Source organism: Chroicocephalus ridibundus, chromosome 3 (assembly GCF_963924245.1).
Source record: "Chroicocephalus ridibundus chromosome 3, bChrRid1.1, whole genome shotgun sequence".
Classification (NCBI taxonomy): Eukaryota; Metazoa; Chordata; class Aves; order Charadriiformes; family Laridae; genus Chroicocephalus; species Chroicocephalus ridibundus.
The window spans coordinates 16,627,502-16,642,931 of NC_086286.1; the positions used below are offsets into that span (position 1 = coordinate 16,627,502).

Sequence of the window (15,430 nt, forward strand, 5' to 3'; positions counted from 1 at the left end):
TGGCGCGCACAGACCACACACACCAGCGTGAAGGGTTGGCGTGATGGAGGTGGGCTCCAGTCGGCAGCGTTTGCAGCAGAGACAAGCAGCAGGGGCTCTGCACGTGGGCCCACACGCACCTCTTGCGTGAGGAGGGCCAGCATCCCTGGCATCTGTCCATGGGGAGACAACTTTATGTATCAGTGAAGTTTCTGCTGCTAGCTTTTTAATGAAGAAGAAACATTCTAGCCTGTGGCCAGACTAAGTTATTAGAGACAAGGATCTTTGTCTCACAACAAGCAGAATCGCCTTCTGCAGGAAGGCAGTTACCCATCGTAACAAAAGGAAAAGTAATACATTGTCTGCAAATGAAGATTTTTTTAAGACTGATCTTAATGCACTGATCTTAACAGCTTGGTATTTTTATAGGTGGGACTTTCATACGACAAGAATGCATTTAAACCTGTTGACTTGAACTCAATTTCACAATTTTACCACGCATGACTTCTGTGTAGGTACAGCCAGCTTGTTCCCAGCAGGTCTGAGCCAGCTTAAGCATCCCTGAACTGTGTGGTGGACATCATACAGAAGCACTTCCAGATTTCTACTTACCCTTTTTGAATTCCCAGCCTAAACTAAACAAGCATACTTCTCTGAAACGGATCTGCTAATACACCTTTTTAGCAAAGCATACTTATTTTTCCATGGCCACCTTTTTTATTTATCTTCTCTCTTTGCCAGCTTTGGGTTTTATTTCCAGAGAATTTAATTAATGACTAATGATTTCAGGCGGGATGTGTAAGTCACACCTTGGAGAAGGAACTGGTTTGTTCAAAAATGACTGAAAAATATCAGAATAGTCTTATTTTACTGATTTCCCTTTCCCCACTTTTTTTATGAAAGGGTGGGTTCAGTGGCCCCGCTTGCACAAGACCTACCAACATGAGTAATGCTCTCCAAGCTGCAGAATGAGACGCTGCTGCAGACTGACCCCGTGATAACAGACACGGGTCCCTTCTTTACCTTGTGACGTAGTTGTTGCTCCAGTGTGTAACGTCTCACTGCCAAAAGAGTAAATCTGTCTCTAGCGTGTGGACACCTCGATGGAAACTTGTGTGGAAGGTCTGGGTGAGGCATGGTGTGAATCATATTGCCATGGCAACCCTGAATTGCTTTCATCCATCGACATTTGCATCCTTCTTTTTGGCATTTTCACAAATAGAGTCTTCAGAGATTACTTTTTTTCCCAATAGTTGAGTAGAACAGATCACTAGCTTTGCTTTTATCACCATGATAAAAAAGTGTGAAAGCGGAGTTTGTGTGAGGGCTATAGAAAGGTTACAGTTATTTAGCGGCTTTAAGTTAAACTTTTGAGCTGAAATTATGTCTGAAGAAGCCCTATATTTTTAAAGATATCAGGACAGAGAAAGAGAATGCAGTTCAGATAAATTTGTCTCTTCCCAGACAGTCCTGATATAGATGCTGGGAATCAGAAAAAAACACTGAACAATCTGTTCTACGACTCTAATATGCCTCTTCATTGCCACTGCAAAAACAACGGAATCCCTACAACTGAAAAACTCAAATATGCATGTAACCTTTTTTTTTTAATTTTTATTAATAAAAAGTAAAAAAAAAATCACAAAACTCCTGTTGTTCTTTATGAATTATCATTAATTTCTTCGACCTTTTTCTGGCATTTAGAAATGGCACACAAGCAAGTTAAGAAACAATTCAAATAAAACTGCGTCTTAATTGTTTCTGTTATCTAAGCGATAGATACTCCTTCCACACAAAAGGCCTGACTCGGTTCTTGCTTGCAATGAAGTTAATGGAACTGTCCTGACTTCTGTGTATTAACCAGGAGAACCAGCCATATAATTTACAGGAAGATGAGAGGAGACTATAGTCGGCACTTCCAGCTTGCCCCGACCATTAAGTCCTACCGGCTTGCCCATGGATGTCTCTCATGATCTCCTCTTCTCTCCAAACCAACTCCAGTTTGCCTGAAAAGGACTCTCCATCCAGACATCTGAGTACCATCAAGCGTAAGCAAATGTCCGTAAGAAACCTGGCTTCACCCCTTCACAGTGTTCAGTTTTTCCAGAGCCCCATGGCTCTTGAAAATGGTCCTTGTATGGGATGTGTCACGCTGGGGAGTAGAAAAAGCCACCTAGAACGGAGGTAAAGAGATTCACCCAAAACACAGACAGCTCGGGGTCAGTCTTTAGAAGTCACTAATGAGAATATTTTTTTTCAACAGATTTTTTCCAACATATGCCAAGCGTATTTTCTCACATCGCTCATGGTTTGTTAGGCTCTAGTTTAAAGAGTTTCAGTCCTCTGAGGGGCCCGTGCTGCGACTGCCCAGTCTCTGGCGGCAAGTGGCTGCTGAATTGCTCAAGTGAACTGCTTAAGAACACCCTACAGGCAGAATTTCATTCAAAACCGGTAAGTGAAAATTATGATTAATGATATATTTGCAGAAGTTATGATCAGTTTATGAATGATTCATGAAAGGAAAAATTAATACTAAATAGACTATGAATATCATTTGCAAACAATAATTTAAGCAACTTCATCCCCCAAAGCGAGGTCGTTCTAGTCTCATATTTACCTAATGATACTCTGTGGTGCAAGGGGCAGGTGCTATGTTTGTGAATAACCTGTTGCTACACACCAACACACCAAAATACAGCTTAGCTGTGACAAAGGGAAGCTGCACTGTCCAAAGCCCTCTGAATGCAAAGGGCAGACTTTCAAACAAAAAAAATATGTCCAGACAGCGCTCAGAGAGGTGAAGGCATCACAGTGCGGAATGGTGAAGCCCAGCTCCTGCCTCAGGAGGACACACCGGCTCCAATTAGCAGCCAAGATGGAGGAGCAGCTGGACATGAATGTTGTCCTGGAGCCAAGGGTGAAAAACACAGACCTGTCCCTGCTTTGGGTTTGAACCTACCATGCTTTCTCCCTGGGGGAGTGTAATTTACACCCCGATTATAGGTTTCCCCTTTCAACTTCTCACCAAACCGGGCATTGAATGTCACCTGCCTTCAGAACAGAGATGCTGTTCATGTATTATTTATTATTGAAATTCCTGTCTATAGGAAGGCTCATCTGGATGCAGTCCCTGGATTTCAATGAAGGTTCTAGTTTTGTGGGGTTTTTTCACTCCATTTTTAAACTATGTTGATAAGGAAAGTGTGTGACTTTGCCCAGGGGTCCTCCGTGAGTTCCTGGGGTCAACCGCAACAGAATGGCAGGAGACTGCTGGCTCTCCACTGCACCTTTTCTCTAAGGATTGGGTTTCTTCCCGGTTTTCTCCTCAGTGCCAACTGTCTGGGACCAGCATTAATGCTTTACCCGTTGCAACTGGGAACATCCCAGTGGGTTAGTAGAAACACAATGGCTGAGATGGTTTATGGATGTATAAACAGGACAAGTTTTGTAGGAAAAAGCAGAGTTCTTCACTAGATCAAGTATTAAAGTTGGAAAGTCCAGTTAAACTTCAGGGATAAAAAGCCCCTCTCCAGATCTGACACGGAGGGAGCAAACACCAAATGAAACATAAGGTAGGGACTGTTGTTCAAAGGTAAACCAAATTATGTAATTCAGTTAAAAATGTGAAATCAGACTGACCAAGAAATCTAAGTGACTTCCTATCCCCACCCTCTGCTTGGCTTTATATCTGCTGCAGCTATGTGAGATATGCAGGAGTAATTGCATCCCTTGGGAGAAGACAAAAAAGACAAATTCTACTAGTTGATCTATTCAAAATGCGTTACCTCAGGTGGGAATAGAGGGCAAGCAGCTAACTGAGCCATTGGTGGGATGAGCAACTGATAAGGCCATCAGCAATTCCTCAGAAAAAAATTGCCCAAAGCCCAGCTCCCTTTGCAGCCCCTCGCAAGCCCCGCTCACACCGCAGCTCTCACCTTTCTCTTTCTCTCAAAACCTACCATAACCCCAGGGTAAGGTTTCTGTAAGGCCCTCGCTCATATTCTTTGTGGTCACCCACCCCTTTTTTTTCAGTATGCGTAGTACAAAGGAGACTTCTTACCAGCCACGCTGAGCTTCGACACCTCTTTAGGTGTACATGACAAGAGTCAGCCACTGGAAAATGAAGAAAAGGTGCATTTAGATAGTGATGTTACACTAAGTCTTCAGACACGTGTCGTGGTACCTTCAGCCTGTGACCCAGTGACTATGGTCCTTTTATCCTGCACAGGATAGTTTAGGGGTTTTGGAACTACCCTTTTTACTTATTACAATTCAGACTTACAAACACTTCCCATATGTTGCTTTCCGTGATAAATTATTGCAGCAGCTGCAGCAGGAGCAATTGCTGGGAAAGGATGGCACCTGCATGATTGAGAGTGGAAGGGATGGCAGGCTCTGGGAATGTGGTTATCCTACCGACTACCCCGTACAACAGGTTCAGGGCCTCTGCTTGGAGCCACTGAACTAACCACAAGGTGAAAAACAGGAGCCATCAAGATTGTAGAAGTTTTTTTTTTTAAAAAATCTTTTTAAACACTGTGCTGTCAAATAACAGTCCCTAGACTGATAAAATGCAGCACTCAGGCATATCACTATGGAGCACAGCAGGATTTTTGCTTCAGACTAGCTGATAAAAAGCTTGACGTATCCCCATTCAGCTAGCTATCCTTCAGGCTGTGCTTTTAAGACAAACAGCAGCAGCAAGCATTTGTCTGCTATTTCTTTCTTATAACCAAGATGTTTCACAATTTGGAATTAACAGATGAGGCAGTAAGAAATAAGAGCAAGGGGTTTTTTTTGGTCACTTCCTCGAAGTCACTTTGAGCAATGGCAGGCTGGCATGGGGGAGGGAAGCCTCTGTACTTTACACATAGATGGCCACCACAGAGCTGTGCTCACCCCAGCAAGGCTGCGTGACTGGGGCCAGGGAATCCCAAGGAAATACCTCCCACTCATTACACACATCCAGCCAGGCAAAAAACTCACTGCTGTAGGTGCCAGAGGCAAAACCCCTAGCAACAACCATCACACATCATCTTTAACTTCACCCTTCTGCTAACATACTCAGTGGTGCCACTTTGGACCTGGAGAGAAGAGAAGGAAAGAGCATCCTCACCTCTATTGCTGTCATCAAAATTTGTGATCTGCCTCCTGCCAGGTTTTGAAATGCATCTAGGGGGAGAACAAAGAAAATTGTGTTTCATGAGGAGGAAGCAAGAATGCAACGCAGACATAAGGCTGTGTCAGCCGAGGAGCTGAGCTGCGATCCCTGTGCTGGGATGCTCTGCCTGGCTCAGGTGTTCACACACACTGTCCTGCCCAGCCACATCTCATTTCTGTGCTGGGTACCCCTTCAGCCCCATCCCTTGGATCACAGACTGGGAAGGCATCCCAACCGCAGGGCCAGAATTTGGCAAAAGTGTAGGAACAGGGAGTGCTCAATGTGACTGCTTTCATCTGCTCTCATAATTTGTTTCAATAGTAGCTCCTGCCTGAAGAATGACAGGAGAACGGTGAACTAATGAAACACATCTTCCCACAGGGAAACTTGCTGTTGGTCCTTTTCCATCCTCCCTGGCAGTGAGCGATCACGGTATGCCCTAAAGAAAGTGATTCTCTTGAAGTCATTAGTATGCCTTGCAAGCTTTTCCCAGGGAATATAAATGCAGATGCTGCTGTTATTCAGCTAGAGTTTGAAATTAGCATTGCTGAAAGTTTTCTGACAGAACACTTTGCCATCAGAAAATTTAAATCCTTTCAAATATTGATATTCTATGTGCACATTTATAGTGCAGTTTGTCTAGGAGAAATGTTCAAACCCAAGTGTTTGGATAAAGTCAAAACACAGTATTTTGAGTTCTTTTTATTTATTTTGAAGTTACTTTTCTCCTAGAAATGTGCTGTTATAAAGAGTAATAAAAAGTTGAAACAAATTTAAGTCTGTTTGTCCTTGAATGACACATTTCTCCAGGAGCCAGTTTCCCACCCTGAATGGAAAAGGCACTGTAAGATCAGAAATGTTTTGAAACCTGGCCAGCTTCAGACAAAGGTTCAAGGCTGAGGGGAGAGCGCAGGAACAGGGAACAAGGATCCGTTGCTCCTCTGCCCCTTAGGAGGCAACCAGAGCACCCTGCAGCCACCGCAGAGTGCAGCGGGGGACGGTGACTGCGAGGGGCGGAACAAGAGGAGAGCAGGCAGGCAGGCTAAGTCGACTGCAAAGAAAACATGCTCTCCACTAGGCCTGTAGCCAAAGCCCGAAGGAATAAAGCAACCCAAACGGACGTGACGGAGAGACATGCAGCTGTCCAGGCGACAGTCTGGAGGAGGACAGCAAAGACAGTACCTGTGTGCGCTGCAACCAGGTAAATGATCTGCTCAGCCTGGTGGCTGAGCTTAAGGAAGAAGTGGAAAGACCCAGGACCATTTGGGAGTGTGAAAAGGAGATTGATTGGTGGAGCCACACCCTGCCATCCTTAGGGAAAAAGCAGCAGGAGGAGGCTCCACAGGAGGTAAAGGATCCCCTGCCCTCTTGTCACCAGGCAGAAGGAGGGGAACTAGGAAAGGACAGGGGGGAATGGAAGCAGGTACCTGCTCGGGGCAGCAGGAGAGCCCCCTCCAGACCCCCCATGCCCCCCCAGGTGCCTGTACAGAACAGATATGAGCCTCTGGAGATAGATGATGAGGGAACTAAGGATGCTGATAAAGCCCCATCCAGGGAGTTGTCAAAGCAGCCATCTCCACGCATTAAGACCGCTTCTGTGAAGAGCAGGAGGAGGGCAATAGTCGTAGGGGGTTCCATTCTGAGGGGAACTGAGGGTCCCATATGCAGGCCAGACCCTTCCCACAGGGAGGTCTGCTGCCTCCCCGGGGCCCGTGTTAAGGATGATTCTACTTGTATGATCCGGAGCAGAGAAGAGACAGGGAGGAAAACTAACACGATGAAGCACACCCAGCCTATAGTGCTCTGACGAAAGGCATAGATCAAGGAAATCCCCATGTTGCACCCCCTTGACAAGGTTGTATTTGCAGGGCTGGGCTTGCGCCCAGCAATCTTTCTAGGAACAAACAGCAGCGTTGAAGTTACCTCCTCTGGGGAGAGGTAAGTGCCCCTTTACTGCTTCATTAACTCCAGTTAAATAGAGCTTACAAAGAAGCTGCTGCATTTGGTTTGGGTCTCATCTCTGGCTATCTTAAAAGGATGAGTAATGATTTAATGGGACAGATTTTATCTTCCCTGCTGCATTCACATCATCATAAAGGTGGACTGCCTTTTATTCCCACTTGGCACCCTTATCTTCTCCTGTAAAAATCTTATTCACAATGATTTGAAAAGTTTGAGAAATGTATTCCGCATTAAACCCTCTGTAAAGTGATAACTGAAAGACTTGAGAGCATTTTAAGATACTCATTACAGACAGCAATGAAACTTTTAGAGATTCCTTTCCACATGGATGTAAAGGAACTGTCTTTACACTGGCACTTAAAATGTAAGAGGATCTTTTCTAAGATGAAAAAAAAAATGCCATGGTACTAATTTCAGCATAAGAACTTTCATCTACAGCAAGTGACATGTATAGTCACAAAAAATGGGTGCTTACAAGTTGTCTGTTTTTTAATGAAAGCATTAAAATCAGGACACGCTCTGACTTCTGAGCTCTTCTGCTGTACTCCCTTGAAATGGCATTTTAAGGCAGTGTCATCCGGGCGGATCCACTGACCACTGTTGACCCATAAAACATCAGTGGTAAAAACACATGGGCAAGAAATGAACACTCATTTCCATGTGCTGTTGAAACCCAGCTCGTTCCAAAGATGAACTAAATTGCTGTAAAAATGTTCTAACACACGGGTCACAATTGCTGGGTTTGTTTAACTACCAGTTTTTACAGTCAAAATACTTATAATAGTAAAAATTATGCTTTTGTAAAACAGAATTCCAGAATTACAGACACTCCCTCCTCACAACTGCCAGACAATAGCTGGACACAACAGAGGCCATGAATTTGTTTATCCACTGAGAAGGATCTCAGACCTTCTCCTTACCAAAAAAAACTGAGAGAACTTCACTGAAGTTGGTGGGAACACCTCTTCAGTAAAATAAATTAGAAAAAAAAGCATCAGACTTCTCCAAATTTTAAGCGAAAGAGAAAGCCTTCTACTTGAGATGAGTTGCCTCTCTCATCCTCACTGGCCGTGAATGCATGCAGTCTCTCCTTGGTGGTACCGGCAATGCTCCACACCACCCTGGAGGAAGCTCTGCTGTGGACCAGGCTGCTCAAGCTTGTGTGGAAGGGCACCAGGACAAGGACACATCTTGTTTTTAGAAAATGAGTCAGGGCAAAGGGACTCTAAGGGCCAGCCTACAGAGGCCAGGCTAAATTCATACTGCAAAATAGGATTGGCAGCTGAAGAAGTTCTGGATATATGTTACCATCACTCCTTAGCAGGGAAAAACACAGGGGAGCATGTTGCCACTGCAGCTCTGGTCTGCAGGAAACAGGGCGCCATCCTTCCTTGTGGCCCCTTTCAGCGAGGACATCACTGCATTCCTTGCTTTCTCCCAGCACTAAACCGCTCTCTACCCGCCAATTGCTCCTATGTACAGGAGGCAAATCTGGCTTCTGGCAAACAGGCTGCCCAAAGAGATACCTGGACCATGCCTGGACTTTGGGCAGTTTTGTTATTTCCAAGCTATGCTGTCAGACAAGCATTATCATCTCCAGCAGCATGTCCCTTGCCTCCTGCCACTGCCCTCAGTCTGGCTTTGCAAGCTCCCCTGCTGCCACGTCCCTGCCTGACCCCAAGCCCTGGTGCCGAGACTCACAGGTCATGATTTCAAGACGCAGCATGCAGTACACGAAGTCAGCAAAGCCAATTCTTCTGGCAGCATCACCATACCGCATGGTCATCAGGCGCAGGAGCTGCTCGTCGGTGGCCAGACCTGCAGAGGGAAGAGGAACAACAGCACCGTGGGACGATGGACGGGCTCCGACAGCCTTGTGCACCCTGCAAAGAAGCTGGGGCTCTCCCTCATCCCCCTACCCTGTCACGACAGGTGTCTGCATCCCTGGGCAGCAGCTTGCCTGTCCTCAGTTTTGTGCATACGAGTCAGGGTAGGGTGATGGAGAATCAAAGTCCTGCTAGCCACTTACTCGAATTGTGGCTTAGGCCAGCACACAGGAAACATTGAGCTGAATAATCAAGTGTTATCTTGCTTTTCCTTTTTAGCTTTTATTTTCTATAAGAAAGAGTGATTTTCTTTGGCTCATAACTGTTAAAGTCTGAGCACAGCATTCACAATACCACTGTCGCTTTCTGCTAAACAGGGAGATATCGGACACTCATGCTATTATGCAGTATAGCATGCCTGGGATTCTTAATTTTTACATTTTCTCTTCTATTAGAAAATGGTGAAGGATGCATTTCTTTTTTATTAGCCGATTATTCAGTATTTGTGTCACAGTCTGTTTGGGTGGAAATTGGTATTCAATTGAATGAACAAAAATTGCCTTTTAGAATGATTCTTTTATTAGTTAAATAAAACTACCCTAAATGCGCTGGCTATGTAAGAGAAATTATTTAAATATATTTTGCACTAAAAGCTGATTTGCTAAACAAAAGAGAAATTTTCTGCAGAGAGCTGGACTGATATCTTTGGTTTAATGCATTCTCTGAGACTTCAGAAAAGCCTCATTTGCTCACTCCTAGTTTTTAGTGGCTCAGCTGGAAGAGAAGTAGCTCTCATGCTTTTTCAATCAGCTCTAAACTTTTCAGTTTTAAATTAACTCATCATGGAGATAAATCAGTTGAATAAGCAGAAAAGAAGGAAATGGTTTCTCTACACTTGTGTAGGGGGAGATACAGCTGATGGAGGTGGGTTAGTATGTCAACAAACTCTGGTTGCATGAGTCCAGTTGGAGAAGGTCTCCAGCCGGAAGCAGACAGAATGCCAAATATTTAAATAATGGAAATACATTTGGGTTTAAGATACGTTTCAAATTGAGATAAACCTGACTTCAGAATTACTTTTTTTTCTAGGAGGAAAAAACCTAATTAATGGAATTTTGCCTTTGGTTCTTTTAAACCACTGCCAAGAAACACTGTAGTAGTGAGCAATGAATCCTACCTAACTTTTAACCTTTTGAAGGTAGTGTGAATTCAATCAAGTTCTCTCCAGAGAGCATTCCAACAAGCACTGCAGTGCTGCTTACGAGATGCTATAACCGTGACTTACACTAGTAAAACACCAACAATTTGGCATGGTCAGTGGGATATACCTGCTCTGAAATCTGCTCACCTGGAAATGTCTCTCTATTAATCTTATCAACAAGACTGGAGTGTCAGTCCCCTCTGTTCCCAAGATATTTCAATTACCTGCTGTTACTTGTTTGTAAGGTTACTCCCCGCGCATTTTGCCTGCTGAATTGTTCATTCTGGTTGTAGTTAAGCTTTAAAATACATACTTTATGTTTCCCTATTTTTTTTAAATTATTTTGATTCATTTAATATTGACAGGGAGGTGTGTGTAAAGACGCCAGGCCAACGCTCCTGCTTTTCAGAGCATCACTGCTGTTAATGCAGCTAGCCTGCTTTACTCTGGCAGAAAATTTGGCCCATCATTATTACGCTTTGAAGCACATAGGACAACAGTGAAAATTAAGCGCGCACACCTGAGTGTTTTGCACTGAACATTTCAGGGAACAGCTGGCTAGGAGCCATATTTAGATACATTAGTGCCATTCCAAAAGCTAGCACCAACCTCCCAAAAGCTTTCTGGGCCTGTCCACCCCTTCCTGCTTAAAAACCAGGATGGGAATCATCCTAATGCAAAGCCAGATTCAAATGCAGCTCTCTGGCTCACTAGAAGGCAAGAATGAGCCTATAATTGTCTTTTCTCCCCCCACCCAGAACTGCTTATAGACTAACTTATATTGGATTTGCCATTTAATAGTGCCTTTTTACCCCTTCAAATAGCTGCACTGCTTTGGCTGCCAGGATTTCTCAATGTACAATTTCCCTCCCAATTTTACACTTTAGCGCCTTTCTTTTATAGAATGGACCTGGCAGCTTCTCCTTTGACATTTGGCACATTAGTGCTATGCTCCTCCAGCAGATGCTAACATTCTGCCCACCTCTCAGCAACAAAAGAATTACACAGACATCCCCTGAGCTGATGGCTTCCACAGACAGCACCTCTGCAGCAGGTTTCTCCTGGGGACAACACCACTCCAAGCTCCAGGGAGCTTCCCTACTGTAATGACCGTAAGAGGATTGCTGTCTTAGAGCTGTATTTCATGCACAAAGTCTCCAGAGAGATGATCCAGCTAAAATGCTTCACTCACGTGAAGGGTTCCATGCACTCACTGCAAGTTTCAGCATTCGCGTAGCCAACAGAGGTCAGTGCAAACTAAATAAATGCCTGTCACTGTGGCTTTCCCTTGTAGACTTAGTCACTGTCCTGCAGAGAAACTGCAGGATTCAGGTAAGTGCAAGCATCAACTGCTCCTTGCTCCTGGAATGTTTTGTCCATGGACAAAACTACTGGATATTTTGTCCACGACCTAGAGAGACCATGGATAAATCAGGCTGCAGGCTCCGGCCAGTGCTGTGCTTCTCTGCATCTTTCTGCTGGCTCCCAAGTTGCAGTGCAAAGGGTTTCTCCCTGAAATGAGCTTTCTGTCTCAATGCCCTAAACCAATGCAGACTCCGAGCAGAGCTGCGATCTAACTGGCACCTCTGGGAAATCCAAACCGCTTTCTCCCTGAAGCTCTTTTTTCTTTCCTCTCTCTTTGTCATCCGTTCCCTCACTGCCACAGGGACAATAAAGGGAGCTGCTCAGCACCTGTAGACGTACCTGCTGTCTGTATCGCGTTCTTCAGTTCAGACACATCAAGAAATCCAGAATGATTTCTGTCTTCCTTGCTGAAGATATCCTGAAAAACAGCATAAAGGCAAATTTCAAGCCCATATCAATATCCCCCAAATTTACTACTACATCCAATTATGTAGGATGCTTTCTCTCAATAAACAGGCTGCAAAGAAGTGAGATGGGGTGACCATGACAAGGGAGACCCATTTCCAGAAGGCTCAGTCACTACATTACAGCATAAGAAATCCCACAGTTTTGGGTGGGTGGAAGCCTTTTTGCTCACTCTCCCTGGTTTATGTGTGCAGGCAGCAATGGGAATACTCACACCTCCACTGACAAAAAAACACGTAAAATAAGCCAGGAGTCCCTGAGTCCCAGAATGCTGTGGGGTCATCTTTCCCAAAACACTGTTGAAACCCCACAAGCCCGCCCTGAGGTGCTGTCAGTGAGAAGAGCACCATTTCTAGATGGGAAACTGGCACCCCATGTCCTAGGTGGCCTCAAACCATCTCAACTGGGACGAAACAAAGTAGAGCCCACTCAACTCTGAGGCTTCAAAAAATCTTCTTGTCCTGCAGCAAGACTGACAGGAGAAGGATCTGACACAGAGAAGCTGCCTGAATTTAAGTGGGACCATAAATACCAAGCTACTGTCCTTGCTGTTTCCAGACCTGATGCTTATCCTGGAGCAGAAGCACTTCTCCATGATAAACTTTCATCAGATCCTATGCATATCCACTACAAACTGCAGCAATGAGGAAGTGACACTTTTCAGATGACTCTGCTTAAGAGCTCAGTTCAGCTTAGAAAGCTTTTAAAAAACTTGCCAGTGGTGACACACAAACAGCGATTTCCATCAAATTCTGAGCCTAATTGGCCTTCCTGCCTTTTCACACTTTTACCTCAATATTCCCTGCACTAGAAAAGCCTTGGAGCACTTTACACACACCACTGCTTCCTGAGCTCTCGACCTTTGCATGAGAGGATGGAAATCTGACCCACTGAGCAAGCAACCTTTGCAACGTTTTTCCCCCAGTGTTTTGATATCACAGAGCATCTGCCCCTGGCTGATGAAAAGCCCAAGAGTACAATATCAGCAGAGAAGAGAGAGCAATCCCCATGTACCCTGTACTTAGCGAGACTTCGCCAGAGACTCCCGAACTCCTGCAGTGTGAGCCGTCCATTCGATCTGAGCTGTACATTTAGTTAAGAATTGAACAGTTAACGAGAACTAAACCTGTCTGTATTCGTTCCCAAAGATGCTGCCTTCACATAAAGAAAGGCATAAGATGCAGCAGTCTCTTCTGCCTGTTACTTTGTGTTGAGAAAGCCAAGATCTTTTCTGCTCTCGATTATGCTTAAATTCACCTTCTTTGACACATTGTACAGCTGCTCATACCTGTGCTCACAAACAACAAAAGGTTTCTATTTATATGGTGCCTTTAACCACAAGGGAACCTGCAGTGATTGCTTCAGTTGACGTTTAGCCACTGAGCACCGAGGCCCCTGTGGATGAACATGACCCCATGCTCCAGGCCACATGTGCACATTGCTTTGCCTCTGTACATGAGGCAGCACAACATTAGCTCTGTCTGGATTCTCCTGGAGGAACAGGCACTGAAGGAGTCAAGAGCACAAGGAGCCGATCCTGATGCCTGCTGTCAGAAGGCAGCAGCAGCCTTTGAGCAATACATATGCTGCAGGAAAGAAAACGCTTTCCCGTAACCTGCAGGAGCCCAGCGGTATGAGCTGACATCCCCCAGGGATGCTCGAAGGGCTACGTCAGTGGACCTGCTCCCCTCCGTACACCACTTAGGAGTCCTGGGTAGACATGCAGCACCTCACCTAATGCAGCTGAGATGGCAAAAACTCCCTGAAAGCAAAACTCATCACCAGTGAAATATAAGCAGACAAATACCACTGCCGTGAAACCTGAGTGAAAAAGGCTGATCCTGTCTTTGTAGGCCAGGGTAGGTCACACCATACGTGGGCTGTATGCAGCCCAGAGAATGAAAAATCCATCTTGAATTAAAGCAGGACAGTGGCTTTGTCAGTTCTTTGCACGTTCCATGCATTCACAGTGCCCACTTAGCCCAGGAGGGTCTTTGGAAAGGGAGGAAAGTCTCTTTCACTGGCTAGATGCAGGAAGCAGGAAAGAGAGAGGAACTTCTGATCATTTTTATTAATTCCCTGGCAGTTTGTAAAGGTCTGAAAATGTCTCAAAGTTATTTCAAGGCATGGAAGAAGAGAGACAGTGAGCAAGCAAGGAGGAGAAAACACATGGGGGAGAATTTATGTTTTCATGAAGGAGTCCTCTTGTTCTACAACAGTCAGCAATGTATTCGCAGTGTTGCCTTGTTAAGAGTAAAAACATTGCGTGGTCCATCTAAATAGGGAAGGTACACTGGAAAGGATGAATGGTCTGACAGGCAAGTGCCTGTGATTTGGCGGTGACGGTGCTTCTTCCCCTAACACCATTTGCTGGCAGTGCTAGCAGCCTGCTTGAGCCATGTCAGGGCAGTGTGGTTGCAGCCGTGATAGAAGAGCCGAGCTATGCCTGAGCTCTGTGCTGCCACCTTGCCTCGGGCTCTGCCTGGGACCCAGTACCCAAGGGTCAAGCTTAGCCAAGCCCTGGGCCCTGCAGAGAGGACAATGAGAGCAAGGAGTTAGCTGGTAGCAGAAGGTTGACCCTCACCTTTCAGCAGAGACACCAGAGCCAGGGCATGCATGGCAAAGTCCTGCATAGACTCTGGGACAGTTATTTATTGAGGCCTGTGGCTAATATTTACTTGCAGGTTCTCACACTGGGATGCTCAGCTCAGCCATAACTCAAGGCAAGGATGGGCAGCACCAGGAAAGTTTATTGCTTCTGCTGAAAGGATACATCCATCAGAGCCAAAATGCCTCTGCATGAATCGAAGCTGAATTTTCCTCCCAGGCTGGTCATTTCGTCTGCAAGGATTGATAAAACAGAAGGAATTAACGAGAGCAAGGGGAGTGACAGAGGCATCAGGTCATCATTCGGAGGAAAGGAGGACACCAGTCTGAAGACTCACGTAGCTAAAAAGCCCCAGATCTGGCTCAGGTTCTCAAACAGCAGCAATGGCTACATGCCAGGCTGAGGTGCATTTTGAGGGAGTCTGACGTGTCTCAGAGATCTCTCTACTGCTCCCTTCCCCAAGGAACAGGTGCCCTGTTTGGGCTCACAGGTAGCTACTCCACACAGTCTCTGCCCACCTACCCTCCCTTATGGAAACTCTTCCCTCTTGAAATAAGGATAAGGGAAATGACGGTGACAAGAAAGGCCATTTATGCTGATTTAGCGAGTCTTAAGAGAACTTTGAGCCTTGTGCATGCCTGATTGGTTCAAGCCCTCCAGCTGTGCCCCGTCTCATGCTGGTTTTGAGGTGGGCAGGTTAGGAAGACCTGCTTAGGGAAATGCTGAAAGCCAGACTGAGGCCTCTGCAGAGCAACGCAGGCCAGGGCTGAACTGGGAGAAATCGGGTGACAGTGAGGAGACTGGGAGACACAGCTTCCTGGGGTGCTCTGGTGCAGCCCAGTCAGGAACTGAGTTCTTGCTGC

General features: G+C 45.5%; 1 protein-coding gene across 1 annotated transcript in view; it reads right to left on the reverse strand.

Moving 5' to 3' along the window:
* Positions 1-1,634: 1,634 nt before the first annotated feature.
* The window catches only part of CAPN13 (calpain 13), a 53,015-nt gene continuing 39,219 nt past the window's right edge, over positions 1,635-15,430 (reverse strand). The window contains exons 18-24 of the mRNA XM_063330954.1: positions 14,733-14,800; positions 12,974-13,042; positions 11,834-11,912; positions 8,804-8,920; positions 5,096-5,151; positions 4,040-4,092; positions 1,635-2,152 (exon numbers count right to left, since the gene is read on the reverse strand). Coding sequence (XP_063187024.1) covers positions 4,066-4,092; positions 5,096-5,151; positions 8,804-8,920; positions 11,834-11,912; positions 12,974-13,042; positions 14,733-14,800 — 416 coding nt within the window. The 3' untranslated portion in view covers positions 1,635-2,152; positions 4,040-4,065. The remainder of the gene's footprint in view (positions 2,153-4,039; positions 4,093-5,095; positions 5,152-8,803; positions 8,921-11,833; positions 11,913-12,973; positions 13,043-14,732; positions 14,801-15,430) is intronic.